This window comes from Bos mutus, chromosome 2, assembly GCF_027580195.1.
Source record: "Bos mutus isolate GX-2022 chromosome 2, NWIPB_WYAK_1.1, whole genome shotgun sequence".
NCBI classification, from domain to species: domain Eukaryota; kingdom Metazoa; phylum Chordata; class Mammalia; order Artiodactyla; family Bovidae; genus Bos; species Bos mutus.
Window position 1 is genome coordinate 79341231 of NC_091618.1, and position 19560 is coordinate 79360790.

Genomic DNA, 19560 nt, shown 5'->3' on the forward strand with positions numbered 1-19560 from the left:
AATTATATATAGTTAATTTTCTCCCTTTGTATGAGTTTTTTTCAACTCTTTGGATATGCCATGCTGTCCTATATGTCTTTACTTTTCCATAAAACTTCTTTTTGCCTGAATTGCGTCCTGCTCTGAAGTGGATCACATAACCTGGCTAATTCATACTTCACCAGTCTTGTCCAGGAAAATCTCACTGATTCCAGTTGAGACAGACACATGTTCTGTTTTCTTGACTTTAGAGGTACTGCATTGTATGATAATTATTTGCTCATCTGCCTACTAACTGAACCAGTACTTTGAAACAGGGGTTGTATCTTTTATTTTTATACAAAACCTAGAAGAGTGACAGATGTACTCTGGAGAAATATGAGTTGAATAAATGAATGAGCAGATGGATTTATTTTCTGTTAACCAGTCATAACATACTTCAATTTAATGTCTATGACAATGAATTTTTGTTATGTTGAAGTGACATTTTAAAGATAAAAGTATGCTCATTCTAATCCCAAAGAAAGGCAATGCCAAAGAATGTTAAAACTACCACACAATTGCACTCATTTCACGTGCTAGAAAGGTAACGATTAAAATTCTCCAAGCCAGATTTCAACAGTAAGTAAACCGAAACTTCCAGATGTTCAAGCCCAAATTTAGAAAAGGCAGAGGAAGCAGAAGAACCAGAGATCAAATTGCCAAAATTCATTGAATCATAGAAAAAGCAAGAAAATTGCAGAAAAAAAAATCTACTTCTGTTTTATTGACTGTGCCAAAGCCTTTGACTGTGTGGATCTCAACAAACTGTGGAAAATTCTTAAAGAGATGGGAATACCAGACCACCTTACCTGCTTCCTGAGAAACCTGTATGCAGGTCAAGAAGCAACAGTTAGAAGCAGGCATGGAATAACGGACTGGTTGCAAACTGAGAAAGGAGTACGTCAAGGCTGTATTGTCACCCTGCTTATTTAATTTATATACAGTATACACCATAAGTAATACTGGGCTGGATGAAGCACAGCTGGAATCAAGATTGTGGGAAGAAATATCAATAACTTCAGATATGAAGATGACACCACCATTATGGCAAAAAGTGAAGAGGAACTAAAGAGCCTCTTGATGAAAGTGAAAGAGGAGAGTGAAAAAGCTGGCTTAAAACTCAGCATTCAAAAAAAAAAAAAAGATCATGGCATTTGGTCCCATTATTTCATGGCAAATAGATGGGGAAACAATGACAGACTTTATTTTCCTGGGCTCCAAAATCACTGCAGATGGTTACTACAGCCACGAAATTTTTAAGACACTTGCTCCTTGGAAGAAAAACTATGACAAATTTAACAGTATATTAAAAAGCAGAGACATTACTATGCCGGCATAGCCAAGGTCTGTCTAGTCAAAGCTATGGCTTTTCCAGTAGTCATGCATGGATGTGAGAGTTGGATCATGAAGAAGGCTGAGCATTGAAGAATTGATGCTTTTGAACTGTGGTGTTGAAGAAGAGGCTTGAGAGTCCCTTGGACTGCAAGGAAATCAAACCAGTCCATCCTAAAGTAGATCAGTCCTGAATATTCATTGGAAGGACTGATGCTGAAGCTGAAACTCCAATACTTTGGCCACTTGATGGGAAGAACTGACTCATTAGAAAAGACCCTGATGCTGGGAAAGATTGAAGGCAGCAGGAGAAGGGGACAACAGAGGATTAATTGGTTGGATGGCATCACTGATTCAATGGACATGAGTTTTAATAAGCTCTGGGAGATGGTGAAGGAGAGGGAAGCCTGAAGTGCTGCAGTCCATGGAGTTGCAAAGAGTTGGACATTACTGAGTGACTGAACAATAACAATAACAAGCATAGTTATTGTTTTATATTTTATATTACAGTTTTATATTTTCTATTCTACTTTAAAATGCATCTATATCTCTTCTGTATAAATTATTGTTTATAAATACTAAATATATATGATATTAATCACCCCAAATTTATGATTAAATTAGTACACTGATTCCCAATCAATAATAGAATAACTGGGATAATTGGATTTCAGCTGAATTTTAACATAATAACCAGAAAGATGATCTATTTTCTTTTCCATTCTTACTAACCAACATATCCAAAATGATACCATTGACGTGCTACCATTATAAGAAAGTATCCCCAAGCTACCTTTTAAATGTTTATAGATGCTTTATTAGATTAGACATTCCAATGATCTTTATCTTCCCTAAACAATCCTTGCTCTATTCTTCACTAAATATTGGAACAGAGATTACACTTCTCAAGAAAACAGGGTAGTAGTAGTATTGGTATATTCAAAACATATGCAAATTATGATAGCAATCAGACATAGAAAAGTTAAATTCCACCTTTACTGAATACTCAGAATTTAAGCTGTCATTTTTGGAGCAAGATTGTATAATAATTTAGACAGCTATGGCATTTCCATCCTGAAGCTCATCTCATATAAACTAAAATCCAAGTTGCCCTATTGTCTCACTCTGGGGAACCAGGAAAACAGTATGAATAAAAAGGTGTCATTAAATTTTATTTGTTAGAATCTGTTTATCTGTTGTTATACGGCTTTAATCATTTCATAAAAATACCTGATTTTTCTGTTTCTTGGGTTATAATCTGGGATTCCATATCATACCTCAAATATTATTTAAAATGGAATCAAAGGAGTCTTTCATAATATCTGTAATAGTTTAATATTTTATCATCTTAATTGACACTTTTGGCAGGTTTATATTGATGATAAGTTCAGACTGCATCAGTTTATGGGTTAATAACTCCCACCTGGGAGAAATAAACCTTAATGCTAGATTCAGCTGTGTTCACTAGGGTAGGATACATTTTGCTTTATAAATAGGAAATTTCAAAATACTGTTATTAACAAATAATGCTTCTTTTATTTGGAAAATAAAGCATCTTGAAAATTATGAGATGAGAGCTAAGACAGACATACTGATTTGAAGAAAAGGACAATGGACAAACTAAAATATCTTCTGATAAAATACCAAATGACTCAAATATACATATTCTTTTGAATGAATGATGATGATAGCCAAACAGTATCTGACCATTATTTCTTGTACTATCTATAGAATCAGACTCCACTGTGACTCTGTTTCATTTAAAATAGAATTGATACTCTTTTGTTACTATGGTAAAGAAAATATTTTATTTTATTTTTTTTTTTTTAAGAAAATATTTTAAAAGGTAACAAAATAGTCCACATAATTATATAGTGAAAAGTTAAAACTTGCACCACTACCTTGGAAACAATTTGTAGTATTTACAGTACAAGTCTTCCCCATTAGGTATTGCTTTTACCCAAATTAATATTTAAAATTAAGTTCCATGCACATTATAATATGATCACTTTGTTAATTATAAACATGAGACAGTAAAATAGAGATACATTATATTAGCAAGAAGTAAAATTTAATTATTGCATATGGTAAAAGCAGTGATTTGGTGAACTATTTAATGGGAAATTAATTAAGACAGCAGAAAATTCAGAGCACTAGAGTTAGTATAATACTTGTTTATTGCAAATGTGTGATATTTTTAAAAAGCAAATTTTCTCTAAATTTGTTACTTTAAAAACATGTTCAATAGGTTGAACTTCTACAGAGATCATTTTGGAGTATGTAATCACTCAAATTATAGTGTTAAAAAAAGAGAATGATATGCGTTCTCTACCTACCAAAATAACATAATTGAAAGTAAATGATAATGGTCATAAAATATAGAACTTTAGCAAGCAGCTTTGACACTTAAATGTGTGTTCATCCCTTATCTAAATTCTCCAGCCAGTTGTCCTTGATCCTTACGATGACTTGTTCTTCATTCTCACAAAGAAATGCAAATAAAATCCAACACTAATATCATTCTTCCCTGATATTCCCACTACGCTTTTCCGTATGAATGCGTGGATAATGCACTGCTATTTATTATTCATAGATACTACTTATGTCTCCTGCTGTAAAGTTGTTCAGGAATTGCAATACCTCCATTCTTGACTACTACAAATGCTGTAAAACAGTATCTAAGAGTTTATCTTTGCTTCTCTTTCCTCCAAGATTTAAAGGCATTATAATTGGATAAAACTGTGTTTTATTCATTTCATACACTTATTGGTTTGTTAGAAAAGCTGTGTTTAAAACCTTAAAAAATACTTGCTCTAAAATTCCATCATCTTAATTTTCTCTTTCTCTGTGATAGTCAGATTTGTATTTTTGATTTCCCAGTTAAAACTTCTACACATTTACACTTTTCATTGGTTCCCAGGTTAAAGTCTACAGACCAGGATTTACCATATTGAACATAATCCACAGTCTTAAGCTTTAAGATTTTCAATGTTTGTTACAAACCCAGCACGAGGATCTAAAGACAGGTCCCTGGGAAACTTCAGCCTTTTGCTAACAAGTATAGTAGGGTATAAGCCATTAAGTTTGGATACTTCAATGATCCTTTTTTCTGTGTCAGACCAATAGAGGTTTTTTCCAATCCAATCGACAGCAAGTGCATTGGGGACGGCTGTGTTATGCACTACCTAACAAAATAAGAATTTAAAAAGTTAACATTTTAAATGCCTAGAATAAGAACAAAGCAATTACTTCTTGATTTTTTTAGAGATACATAATTGTATTTAAACACTGAAAAGGAATTTAGATAAGCACAACATATAGAACAATTTACCTAATAAAATTACTTATTTGTTTGTGAGATTACTCAATATGTAATCAGGCCCCTAGAAATTCCATAAAGGTTTAATGAAAGAAACACCAAAATAGAAAGTTGTTGGATGGCTACACAGTTGTTTATTATATTTTCATTACAGTTTACCTATTCTCTCAAAATTTGGGGCAAAAATTCTATTACAGGTAGAGGCACACCCATACTAGCACGAAAAATAATTGATATCATCTATTAATAACAGGTTCTTGGGGAGGTATCAATTAATTCAACACTCCCCCAACTGTCTTTGCCCTACTTAAACTACCTATTACAAAGAAAGAAAGAATATAAGCAAAAATATACATTAAGTATTTAACCTAACGAAAGGGAAGTAGAAATGTATTCATTCAACAGTTGTGTTCAACTGCAACCTATGTCAAATATAATAAGGATATAGGCTATGTATGCACAAATATGCTGTATTTAAAAAACCAATAACATTTATTCTGAATTATGCAACCTACTGATTATTTTGGTATTATATATGTGTGTGTGATAAGTATATACATAATTTCAAGATTTCATTAATATTTTAAAAATTAATTGCTTCCACCAAAGCTCTATATACAATATTATAAATGGCTTCAAATTTTTTTAAGTAATAGAAGGGTTCAATCTACTTGAATTTGAACTTCTTTTAATATATTTTACTACATATATACAGTGCAAATGATTTTATTTTAAAACCCAAATTAGCATAGAAATGGTGTCAAGTAGAGTAGTTCACATCTAGAATGTGACATGTGTTTAATTTTGATGTTCTCCACTCAAAGCATTCATGATTTTACACAAACGTATTCAACTATTCCCTTCTATAGCAAAATAATAGTGCTATAATTTCAATCTACATTCTAATAATTATTTTTTTCAATTACAAATTCTCTAACTCAACATTTTCTTTCATATAAATCAACACAATTAAATCTCAGGCACTAATCATTCAAGCTGAAAGTATTCCTCACATTATATATGGTTGTGAATATAAGTTTTCAGATTCATTTACTCAATTTGATTTTTATCTTATAGCAATCATGTTATAATGAAACATGGATAAGAATCTCCAATTTCATATTTAAAGTATATGTTAACACACTGTACAAATGTGAAATTCAAACCAACCTAATACATTCTATGAGTCATGTCATTACCATCAAATAACATTTTCTATTCAATTTAACCATACCAATACAATATTGAATTATCTCATCATTGTAATATCTAGATACCTTAATATCACTTCCATTTAAACACATTCTATTTATGCGACTGCCATTCGGTCGACTGGAATCAATCCAATAGATAAATTCTTCTCTGTAATCAAAGTCTATACCAATAACATTGTTTAATCCCTAAAAATAAAAAAGAATATATTTGAATAATAGTTAAGAGAAATCTTCTTACAATATTTTAGGAATTCATAAGAATCAATATTTCCCTTTGAATCTAAATAGTTACAGTTTTACAATAAAAAAAAATCTGTGACCAATTCTTTGTAAAAGCATCATATGTTTACATTTTCTCTATATCATACACGTAAGATGTTCCATAGTTTATGTGAGCATATTTCCAAATAGGAAAAATATTGGAGTGTTTAAAGAAAACAGTTTAAGTAAATAGTCAATAATATGGGAAAAATTTCTTTTAGAGAGAAAAAGGAAAAGATTTTCATTTTAGGTTAATATTAATTTGATGCTATTATGAGTATACATCTAAATTGAAAAGGTAGACAATCCCCAATAATTTAAGATAAGATTTTGATAGATATCTGATGAAAGTCAGAAAAGATTTTCAAAGTTTACTTTCCCTAACAGCCTTTGGTTCAACAACATACTAACAGTCTCTGTTTTTCTCATGCTTCAAGCAGCCTGTTAGGCAATACAGTGCCATATTCGAATTTAAAAGTTAAAACTTTAGTGAATATTTAACCAAAGAGGAACTTGGTTAACATCTTTTTATTCCACATGGTAGAAATGTGAGGAAATCCTTCCTTTCAGACTCACAGTTAGTGCATTTTTTAGCAGATAACAAAATTGAATGTGAATTCAGCTGATGGATTTTTGGATAACACAGCTCCTTTGGCAGTTTCACTGTTTCACTGATTTGATTTGAGGATTGTTCACTAGGATCTGAGAATCTTCTCAGCTGTTGAGGCGTACAAATGATTGCCCAGGGGTTGGTTTAATTCTGACCTATTGTTAAGGCTCATAGATTTAGCATCCCAATGAGCTAACAAAACTTGAATCAAGATTGCAATTGTGTTAACTCACTTTGAGGGTTGAATATTAATTTATTAATATATAAACTCTTATATATTAAAATGAGTTGACATCACAGACATTTGGGAAAGCCCCAGAGATATTTGCCTTATCTTTATATCTGATGTAAGATTTTTACATAAATATTTACTCTGAAGTTGTCATTAAAGTCACAAATTGGTTTAGGGGTCGCTTATGAGTATTTATAATCCTGTAGGTAAGGATTAGCATCTCCAAGGCAATTGTTTTTGTTGCTGCTGTTTTGTTTTGTTTTCCTGTGGTTTGCTTTGATTAATTTGGGAAAGGATGTGTGCTCAGTTGCTCAGTGTGTTCAACTCTTTTTGACCCCATGGACGGTAGCCCATTGGGCTCCTCTGTTCACAGAATTATTCTGGTTAGAGTACTGGAGTCAGTTGCCATTTCCTCCTCCAGGAGATCTGCCTGACCAGCTATTGAACCTGCATCTCCTGTGACTCTTGAATTGGCAGGTGGATTCCCACTTGAGCCGCTTGGGAAGTCCTTGGGGAAGGGTGGTTAATTCCTAAATCTGAGTTCAGTTTCCACATTTATTCTCAAAATTCATAATTTTATAACAACACAGCATCAGAGATACACACTTTTTAATAAAACTCTGCTGCCGTTGTTTCTGCTAAGTCGCTTCAGTCATGTCCGACTCTGTGCGACCCCCATAGATGGCAGCCCACTAGGCTTCCCCGTCCCTGGGATTCTCCAGGCAAGAATACTGGAGTGGGTTGCCATTTCCTTCTCCAGTACATGAAAGTGAAAAGTGAAAGTGAAGTCGCTCAGTCATGTCCGACTCTTTGCAACCCCATGGACTGCAGCCTACCAGGCTCCTCCGCTCATGGGATTTTCCAGGCAAGAGTACTGGAGTGGGGTGCCATTGCCTTCTCCATTAATAAAACTCTGGCAAAGGCTAAATTTTTGCTATTCAGATTTTACTTCTTTCCAGTGACCTCCAAGACTAAAAATCACCTATGTATGGAACTCAGAGTAGGTTCTGGCAAAAACTGATTTTTTTCTTCTCATAGTCAGGCTAAATTGTCAGCATGATGTTGTTGAAAATCACAGGCTCAAATCTTATGCTTTCATTTGTCCTAAAAGAAGCAATCTTTTTTTCAGTTCCAGATTATAAAGTTAACCCTAAATAGCCTAAACCCACTATGCCCAGATGAATAAATACAAATATACTTCTTTCAGATGGCATCACTAATCAAGAATAATGATTATAAATGCTAAAAAAATGCAACTAACATTCAGTCTCAGATTCAAAAGATTCATTAAATATTCATTTGCACACTAAAATTTGGAGGACTCCCTAACTAAATACACATAAGCATTCAATCTAAGAAGTTATCTATGCAAAATCAATCAAGATTCTAAATCATAAATTGAATATATTCCAAGTTCTGTAGAGCACTTAATAGATTCAATAGTAATCTATGATCTTCTTTCTGTTCAAAAGCACTTTTAATTGAAAGAATAAGCTATGGGTTAGGGTTTTGTGATGGACTGGCGATGCAGATAGATAAATTAGAGCTCTTTAAGAAAGATATGGACAGAAACTTGTTTCTCACTTTAGCAAAGATTTACCCACAATCTCCAATCTTGGCAGAATTACCCTATTCCATTCTTTACAATAATCAATTAAGATAATGAAAATCCAGTTCCAAATTTAGCAAGTCAACTATAATAAATTAAATCCTTGGATGCAGAGGTATTGAAGCTTAGAATTCTGACATATCTATCAAGACAAACTAGTTATTTTCCTACAGCTTTATTCTTAGTCTCTACAGAAAACAGTGCAAAACTCTTTTTGCAGAATCATATGCAAGGAACATTAAAACAGTCAAGGGCATGGTCAAAATAATGTCAAAAAGCTACAGTCATCCCGTGGTTTCAGAGCTGAAAATTGGTTTCATCAAAATCCTACTTGCTTCTTTTATTTCTGTGGTTGAAGATTTGTACCCTTTGATTCAAGATGATTAATTTAGAAAATTATGTTTTGTTTCTTTATACAATTTTACTGGAATTAAAGGCACTGCTAGAATTGAATTGGATAACATATTGGAAAGCTACTTGATTAATTTTCATTTCTAAAATCCATGTACATTTTTTAAATGTGTTGTATGAATTTAAGTTATAGCTATCTTAGCTACAACTGCATTTTAAAATATATAGGGTAAAAATGTTCTACCAGTTGTTATAATTTTATGCTATAAAGCTTCATGAGATTGCTACTAATACAATAAAGAGAACTTGTTCTCTTTATTATATTCAATAAAATTAAGGTATTAGAGTAAAATTTAAGGTATTATAGTAAATTATTCTTCCTAATTAACTATGCACAAAATTTCCAAATAAGGCAAGGATGTTGTCCTTTGATTTATTTTGACTGGGAACAAGTGTAGAGAGCCAATTACTGATATTTTCTACTTCAGTCTACATATGTAGAAAAATCTTTGAGGAAAAAAAAATGGTTTTACTCTCTAGAACTCCTTGAAACTTTCTATAATGCTATGATGAAATTGTGGTTAAAAACAAATTTCCTAACAAAAATGGTATATTTCAAGCAACCCACAGTCAAAACTTTAAAGCTTGTTTTTAATTTCTTGGGTCATTACATCCTTCCTCAGTGGTCACCACTAACAAATGCTCTCCAAAGACACAGGTGTCCAGGGTCCGCATGGATTTCTTTATCTTCCTCATACCCTCTTCATTTCCATAAACTACACTAATTGTCTGAAATTCATACCGCCTTAAGTACTAGTGATTCAGTTCAGTTCAGTTCAGTCACTCAGTCATGTCTGACTCTTTGCTATCCCATGAACTGCAACACGCCAGGCCTCCCTGCCCATCACCAACTCCTGAGTCTACCAAAACTCATGTCCATTGAGTCGGTGATGCCATCGAACCATCTCGTCCTCTGTTGTCCCCTTCTCCTCCTGCCCTCAATCTTTCCCAGCATCAGGGTCTTTTCAAAAGAGTCAGCTCTTTGGATAAGGTGGCCAAAGTATTGGAGCTTCAACTTCAACATTAGTCCTTCCAGTGAACACCCAGGACTGATCTCCTTTAGGGTGGACTGGTTGGATCTGCTTGCCATCCAAGGGACTCTCAAGAGTCTTCTCCAATGCCAAAGTTCTAAAACATCAATTCTTCAGCACTCAGCTTTCTTTATAGTCCAACTCTAACACCCATACATGACTACTGGAAAAACCATAGCCTTGACTCGACGGACGTTTGTTGACAAAGCAATGTCTCTGCTTTTTAATATACTGTCTGGGTTGGTCAAACTTTCCTTCCAAGAAGTAAGCGTCTTTTAATTTCATGGCTACAATCACCATCTGCAGTGATTTTGGCACCCCCAAAAATAAAGTCAGCCACTGTTTTCACTGTTTCCCCATCTATTTGCCATGAAGTGATGGGACCAGATGCCATGATCTTAGTTTTCTGAACGTTGAGCTTTAAGCCAACTTTTTCACTCTCCTCTTTCACTTTCACCAAGAGGCTCTAGTTCTTCATTTTCTGCCATAAGGGTGGTATCATCTGCATATCTGAGGTTATTGATATTTCTTCCAGCAATCTTGATTCCAGCTTGTGCTTCTTCCAGCCCAGCGTTTCTCATGATGTACTCTGCATATAAGTTAAATAAGCAGGGTGACAATATACAGCCTTGATGTACTCCTTTTCCTATTTGGAACCAGTCTGTTGTTCCATGTCCGGTTCGAACTGTTGCTTCCTGACCTGCATACAGGTTTCTCAAGAGGCAGGTCAGGTGGTCTGGTATTCCCATCTCTTTCAGAATTTTCCATAGTTTATTGTGATCCACGCAGTCAAAACTTTAGCATAGCCAATAAAGCAGAAATAGATATTTTTCTGGAAATCTCTTGCGTTTTCGATGATCCAGCGTATGTTGGGAATTTGATCTCTGGTTGGCAACAGTCTAATATTTTATCACCAGTAAGTTAAACACTAAAAGAATGTGTGCATTAAAATGGTTTGGTTGTACAAGATGGATATAGATAATGCACAGAGAAAAAATCATTTTGATCCATTAAGAACAATCTCTGATAATATATTAGCCAAAATATGAAAAGATAAAAAATATATATATAAAAAGATAGCAGCAGAAATGTCTCAAGTAACAGGGTTGGATAATAAAGTAAGGAGCTGCCACTGAAGCTCTTTTACAGTTCTTTCATGATGACAATAAATACTTTTACTGTATTAGTTAAATTTGTGGTTTTCATCTAAGCTTATAAATAGAATATTCTAAAAAGAGAACTTTTCTCCCTTTGAGAGAGAGTCTAAAAAGAGGAAATGCTGAAAACAAGCAAAAATACTGTAAACAGAAAATATAAACATGTCAATACAAGAGACATGTCAATTCCAGAGACAATACAAGAAATTCAATAGTTTGTACACCTAACTTCTGAGGTATAGACATGCTTACAGAGGGTGTGGGGATATACTCTTAAGATAAAAAGATAATTTTCAATATTTTTTAAGCTTGATATAAGCTTAAAATGTTATGGTGGCTCAGTGGTAAAAAATCCAACTACAATGCAGGAGATGAGGGTTTGATCCCTGGGTTCGAAAGATCGCCTGGAGGAGGGTATGGCCACCCACTCCAGTATTCTTGCCTAGAGAGTCCCATGGACAGAGGGCCTGGTAGGCTCCAGTTCATAGAGTCACAGAGAGTGGGACATAACTGAAGCAATTGAGCGTGCAGAAGAAGTAAGTTAAATAATGTAGAAAACATTGGGGAAATAAAAACAATGCCAGTTTAAAGCAGTTATGTAAACTTAATACCTATGGATATTACTCGTCTCTTAAAGAAATGGTTATCTAATTCTTATATTTTAAATATATTTTAGTTTTTATAAAAAACACAAAAATATTTTATATTTTACTCAATCTCTTAAGGTGCAGAATTAGAGACAAGAGGCAGTGCAATACTGTGGATATTGGTGGCATCCTTCAAACTCAAGAGCAAGAGTCTAAACTTCAAATACATTCCTGAATAAGACAAGTATACATGTAAGCACACAGAAAGTTTGAGGACACTGGTGAATTGAGAGCATGGGTTTTATATCAAAGTGGCAGCTGCCACCCACCTGGGATTGTGCCCATTCAGGGATGTGAGCCCAGCAATGCTACACTGTCCTATTTTTTCATGAATAGCCAGAAATCTGGATTTTCATGTGAAAATTTCATTTTCAATCTGTGACTTAGAGAGAAGCTGGCAAATCAAACTCTTTTTGGAATAGCCAACATCACACTTGCTAACAAATATTTGCACTTAAAGTAAGACTAAATTCCTAAGCAGTATGGATGAAACTCTAACAATAGGAATGGAGGTACCCATGAGAGAGTGAAAAAAATATATTTAGTTAAGCATTCTTTATGTTGTTGAAAAATCCATACATGGATGACCTTTATCATCTAATGCCTCATGTAGGCATAAACATACTATGAGAACATGAAACATCCTTATTTTGGGCACACTTGTTCTAGACAGTGCTATCACATAATCGTGTCACTACTGCACATTTTGGGGCAAAGACAAGCTTGCAGCAGGACAGATACAAGCCCAATCATTCCAAAGAAGCTACTTTTCCTGACAATTAAAGATAGGCTAAAATTAACTATGATTTCTCTAGCCCATGTAATAACCAGTCTAGTTCAGTGATTTGATTTTATGTTATTTTCACTGTAGATTGAGAGGGAAAAACAAAAAGGTTGAGGTAAGCAATTAACATTTCTATTCTGTCATAAGTGAAAATCATTCCTTTTCATCCCAAATAGTATGTATAAACACTGACAATGGAACTTAAGCATCACAACAGATTAGCAGTTCAGATTCTCGAAGTAGATGGGTTGAGGGATGACCACGGTAAGGCTAAATATATGCATCTCATAACCTTTAAACCACAACTGGATTACAGTCATACTTTTACTCCTTTGCTAATTCCAAATTTTAAAGGCTAGGAATCATCAATCCCATGTTAGTCCTTAGTTCTATGAACAGAAACTTAAAGTTCTGGAAAAGATGTTTATTTTTAAATCTCATGGATGGGGTGGGGCAACTTGGTTAATGCACAAAATACCTTAAAAAAGAATTTTACACCTTCTCTAGCTATTCTTAAGACAGTATTTTAGATATTTTAAGATAGTTTTTTCCTTGCATTAATTATATTTTGCATCTTATACTTTCCTTGATATGGTGTGATATTACAAGTTGGAAGACTCGGACAATTCAAACAAAACAAAGTTTATGGTAATCTTATAGGCATACATGCTTCAAAAGTTCTGATTATGAGGTATTGCTACAGCTCTAACTATATCTGGAGTGACCATATTAAATATTAGCAGATTATCATGGAAATGTCATACCTGTTTTAAAAGTGTGTAGTTGGAGCCATCGGTGCTAATTTTCCTTATCTCATGATGATCAGCAAGAATTAGAAAAGGCTCTTCATCTAAATACCAAGACAAAAAACATGTTAGACTTTTAGTAGTTTTGGTTTTCAGCTTGGCTTAGTTTCAGTTTAGTTACTCTAGCAGTGCAACTTCAAATGCAGTGCCCTCTGTAAATTAATGGTTAAAAAATTCATACTGAGCACCTCTGTTGATAATACTATGAAAAGAAAGCAGATACCTGTGCAGTACAGAAAATCTAGACAATTCCAAATCCCTCTCTTTCCCTCAAGTTTCTTGAATATTAAATTATCTAATTTATTTGAAATTAGTGGAAAATACTGCTAAAATCTTGCTTTTTGTCATTCTTTTTAAATTGGAATACAGTTGATTTACAATGTTGTCTTAGTTTCAGGTATACAGCAAAGTGAATCAGTTTTATATATATATATATATATATATATATATATATATATATATACACACACACATACATATACATATATCCATTCTTTAAAAGATTCTTTTCCTATATAGGTCAATACAGAATATTGAGTAGAGCTTCCTGTGCTATACAGTAGGTCCTTATTAGTTATCTGTTTTTTTCTTATAGTAGCGTATAGTAGTGTATATGTCAAACCTACTTTCTCATATGATACAAATGAACTTAGTGACAAAACAGAAGTAGAGGCACAAATGTAGAAAACAAACCTATGGTTACTGGGGGAAAGGGGTGATGGAGGCAGACAAAATCTTATTTTTAAATGAAATTCTGAGAAGTACAAACTTCACCTTAGAAATCTATAGTGCAGCTAAACATTCCTACTACTGAAAAGTGAAAGTCACTCAGTCGCATCCGACTTTTTGAGACCCCATGGATTACATAGTCCAAATAGAATTCTCTAGGCCAGAATAAATCTGAAAATTCCTTCCTGATAACCATATAACTGGCTTATGCTCTCAGAATAACTTCCAAGAGTTTCACTGCCTATATGAATTTTTTCCATGCGCCTGGGGGCTTCTTTTAAGTAGGAGTCTATATTCTTCTTATTTGTTCAACATGCTTTAATATCTTATTTGTTCTAGAATCTAGGAAATACAATAAGAATAATCTAACCATGATTCGTATATATAAAGATAAAACTCATTTTAAACATCTTTGTTTCTAAAATGCTTTATATACTTAGTCCCTGGTGAGCAAATTTAATATCAGCATATATTAGAAAAAACAATGAAAAAGGTAATCACTTTAATTTTATGAGGACTTTATGGCAGAAAGTAAAGAGGAACTAAAAAGCCTCTTGATGAAAGTGAAAGAGGAGAGTGAAAAAGTTGGCTTAAAGCTCAACACTCAGAAAACGAAGATCATGGCATCTGGTCCCATCACTTCATGGGAAATAGATGGGGAAACAGTGGAAACAGTGTCAGACTTTATTTTTTGGGGCTCCAAAATCACTGCAGATGGTGATTGCAGCCATGAAATTGATGCTTACTCCTCGGAAGAAAAGTTATGACCAACCTAGATAGCATATTCAAAAGCAGAGACATTACTTTGTCAACAAAGGTCCGTCTAGTCAAGGCTATGGTTTTTCCAGTGGTCATGTATGGATGTGAGAGTTGGACTGTGAAGAAAGCTGAGTGCCGAAGAATTGATGCTTTTGAACTGTGGTGTTGGAGAAGACTCTTAAGAGTCCCTTGGACTGCAAGGAGATCCAACCAGTCCATTCTAAAGGAGATCAGTCCTGGGTGTTCATTGGAAGGACTGATGCTGAACTGAAACTCCAATACTTTGGCCACCTCATGCGAAGTTGACTCATTGGAAAAGGCTCTGGTGCTGGGAGGGATTGGGGGCAGGAGGAGAAGGGGACGACAGAGAATGAGATGGCTGGACGGCATCACTGACTCGATGGACATGAGTTTGAGTAAACTCTGGGAGTTAGTGATGGACAGGGAGGCCTGGCGTGCTGCGATTCATGGGGTCGCAAAGAGTCAGACATGACTGAGCGATTGAACTGAACTGAAGACTTGCAATTTGCTAAGATCCCAAATGTTTTAACCACAAAAAAGAAATGGTAATTATGTGAAGTGATGGAAATGTTAACTATTAATAATACTACTGTAGTAATAATACAGTAAATGATAATATAGTAAGCAGTGAGCTGGCAAAAAAAAAATTAAAAAATGGTATCCTGGCAAATAAAACAATGGGCTTCAAATAATATGCAAATTGCTTCAGAGGTGAATACTCCAAGAATAAGTAAGAGTGGAATGAAAAATTTAAAGGAGTTATTGTTTTCTCCATGTGTGCAAAATTGTAATCAGTTAAAAACTTAACATTTTAATTTCTATCCTGATATTTATTTGATAAAAGTAGATGAGAAAACATCTATTGCTTTAAATGTCATCAACATAAATGTATATGAGAAACTGGCAATGCTATTTGATTCATTATACTCATTATCAAAGCAAGAGGAATAGAGACAAGTTAACACCATTTTTTGCCCTTTTTAGGTTATTATTATATACTATTTTGCATCATTTTAATGAGCATGGTTTTATCCCCTGATGAATCATAATTTGTTTTAAGTTATAGGACATGTTTTATTGAATTTTCAGCCTTACTAAGTTTAACACACTACCGGAAATAAACATAAGTTTAATAATACTTGTCTAATCATGGGAAGAGTTCACATAGTCTTACATGGATGACTTATTTCTACTGTTTTCATCATTATAACTGTTATTATTATTCTTATTTACGTGTTTTCTCCTTGGCACACATATATGAGGGTGTGTGGTATAGGGAGAAGAAAAAAAATTATTAGGACACTGTCACAACAGGTTCTTTAATAGTTTTGGCCAAACCTGCTCCCAAGAGCTTGTTATACAGCAGAAAGCAGTGCTAGTTTTTTACTTGTTCTCACAATCTACAAAACACTTAATAATTCACAAGACCAAACTGTAATGGTATTACAAACCGAGCAGTGTGTGGACAACACACAAAATCAGAGCGATGGATTCTCAATCAAGGTAAGTAGAGGAGAATTTTGACTTATTAGCAACATCAAGGAGGAATGAATTCCATAAAAATAGCTATGCAATCGAGGATTCATACGTATAACTGGGGCTGGATCAGTGGACAAGTTCAATTCAATACCTGAGAGTGACTTGCAGCCATTTGGATTAGCAGGTTGTATTTCATATCCATCTGTACAGAGGCACTTGTAGGTTCCATATGTATTGATGCATTGCTGGCTACACGGAAAGCCCAAAGAGCATTCGTCAATGTCTACACATGTTTTACCATCATCCTTCAGTTGAAATCCAGGCCAGCATTTGCACTGGAGAATGAAAAATGAGCATAATCAATTTATACCATTGTCATTGTCTCTTCCTATTGGATGTCCATTTAGCATGATTCAAGCAAGAAAATCATTGAAGAATAGACAATGCCAAGTTTTTCTATCCTGCAGCAATTAAACATTAATCAGAATTACATATATGGTGTACAGCTTATGTTTAAAAAGCATTCTCCCTAATATCTTCATTTGACCTTCTGAGGTTGACAAGATTACAAAAGTTAACTGGTGTTAATCAGCAAGCCATGGTGGCTAGAGAATGGCAAGGAAAAACTAAATCATCAAATTCCTCTGTTTCTTTTTCTTTTTTTGCATTATATTGAACTTTTAGAAAGCTGTTTTAACAACCATAAGGATTAAGCATTATATGGAGCTCTAAAGGTTACTAATACTGTCACATATGTTTAATTTCATTAGAGTCTTACAGAAATCTATGATGTAGACACTATTATCAGTTAACCCATGAGAAACCTAGATGCACAAGGATGAAATTGTGTAGATAAAGCCAGTTGGAGAGCTTGCTCTTGCTGTAATTTTTAACAAATATTAAGGCTTATTTACTATCTATTGGCAGGGTCTGATTCCTTTATCAAACATGTTGTTGCCTGGAGAAATAATAAAATTAACAGTCTCTCCACTAAAATTAAATCAATGTGCATCATCAGATATTTTTTCTTGGTATCTCTATCATGTTCTATACAACCCTCTTATGTGATATTTACTAACTGGCATATCAGTTCTCAGTACAATGTCATGCTATGTACGTCTTTGCATTCCTGAAAATAATGAGGGGTTATGATTGGTCTTTCAGTTGTATATTCAGCACCTGCCAGGTAGCATATGGGAATTATAATTACACAAAATGAACTTATAATTGGTCATACGATTATGATCATATTAACCTTAAGACTATCCTATATAGCCTTTGAATAAAGGAACCTGTGAGTACCGAATAGGAACATGAAGTCGGAACTCTAAATTGTTAAGAAAAGCTAGTATTCATTACAAACATTTGAACCTATGTATCTATTTGCAAAATATTAGAGAGAGACATGTGTGCTTATTATTAAATAATCATCAAACAAATAATTGAAGGGTAGAATTTCGAAGTACAAAAAATGGTGTTCATTGTGTGGAGAAGGACCATTAGCTTCACCTGAAAGTGCTCAAAAGATAAATGAATAATGTTTCCAAGTCCTTTTACATAAAAATGAATCTCTTTACTTCCTTGGCACTTTTATCTTCAATATTTATACCAATATTTATCTAATAATTCTAAACCATTACAGAGGATTTATTTTGTAATCTCCAGAATCCATTAGCAAGCCAGCAAATCAAAGCAAAAGCCACAACATAATTTCCCAAATTCTCCTCATCAGATCATAGCTTTTGACAGTATTACTTTCCTTGAGAAGACTCATCCTACCACCAGATAAGGAAGTCAGGGGAATTGGTGCTTATGCTATGTCCAAAATACAAAAGAGACTGTGTGTGTGAGAGAGAGATGCTAAATGTCACTGAAATATAATTACAAATAGTTAAAATGGTAAATTCTAAGTTGTATATTTTACACAATGTCTTATGGACTCTGTGGGAGAGGGAGAGGGTGGGAAGATTTGGGAGAATGGCATTGAAGCATGTATAATATCATGTATGAAACGAGTCGCCAGTCCAGGTTCGAAGCATGATACTGGATGCTTGGGGCTGGTGCACTGGGACGACCCAGAGGGAGGGTATGGGGAGGGAGGAGGGAGGAGGGTTCAGTATGGGGAACACATGTATACCTGTGGCGGATTCATTTCGATATTTGGCAGAACTAACACAATATTGTAAAGTTTAAAAATAAAATAAAATTAAAAAACAACAACAACAACAAAATTTTCAAAAGGCAATTGACAGGCTGCAAAAAGATATCACTGAAACAATTGAAAATTAGATCATGTGATCATATGGAAGCCAGAAGACACATAGGCAGACAGGATAGAGCTGAATTCAAGGGGCACTTAAGGAAAAGTGAAAGGACGTGTTATAGAATGCATTACATTCCTCTCAAAAGAGTATTATATAAAGAAACAAATAAGTGTCCCGATTCTAACAGGGTTTGGGGAAACTACTTTGAATGGCTAATGTCAGGTTATAGAACTACCACACTAACTAGCTGGTTTGATAAAAACATATTTATGGAAAATTAATTTCTTGAAGGTAAAATTTGTAAAAGTTATCAAGTGTAATGGGTGGGCATTTCTATAAACAAATTAAACTATATTTAACAGCAAGTTTTTTTAAGTGTGAAAGAGATTTTTTTTAATTATTTATTTTAATTGGAGGCTAATTACTTTACAACATTGTTGTGGTTTTTGCCATACACTGACATGAATCAGCCATGGGTGTACATGTGTTCCCCATCCTGAACCCCTCTCCCAACTCCCTCCCCATCCCATCCTTCAGGGTCATCCCAGTGCACCAGCCCTGAGAACCCTGTCTCATGCATCGGAAACTGGACTGGTGATCTGTTTCACATATGATAATATACATGTTTCAGTGCTTTTCTCTAAAGGTCCATTAACCTTGTTTTACCAAAATCATTTTTACCCCCAAATAATTAAAAGGCATTTAAGAGAAATCCTACTAACATAACTTTCATAAATTGAATGAAAAATTAATAATAATCATTTTTGTCCACAAAGATAAAAGATGAAAGATTCATCTATATTTAGTTAAAAAAGAATGGTTTCAAAATGTTTCACTTTCATTTAAAAATATAGTCTTTATGAAAGTGAGACAT

General features: G+C 34.0%; 1 protein-coding gene across 1 annotated transcript in view; it reads right to left on the minus strand.

The window, feature by feature from the left end:
* The window catches only part of LRP1B (LDL receptor related protein 1B), a 1793119-nt gene that overhangs the window by 276483 nt on the left and 1497076 nt on the right, over window positions 1-19560 (minus strand). The window contains exons 56-59 of the mRNA XM_070360639.1: window positions 16574-16757; window positions 13393-13478; window positions 5950-6072; window positions 4357-4538 (exon numbers count right to left, since the gene is read on the minus strand). Coding sequence (XP_070216740.1) covers window positions 4357-4538; window positions 5950-6072; window positions 13393-13478; window positions 16574-16757 — 575 coding nt within the window. The remainder of the gene's footprint in view (window positions 1-4356; window positions 4539-5949; window positions 6073-13392; window positions 13479-16573; window positions 16758-19560) is intronic.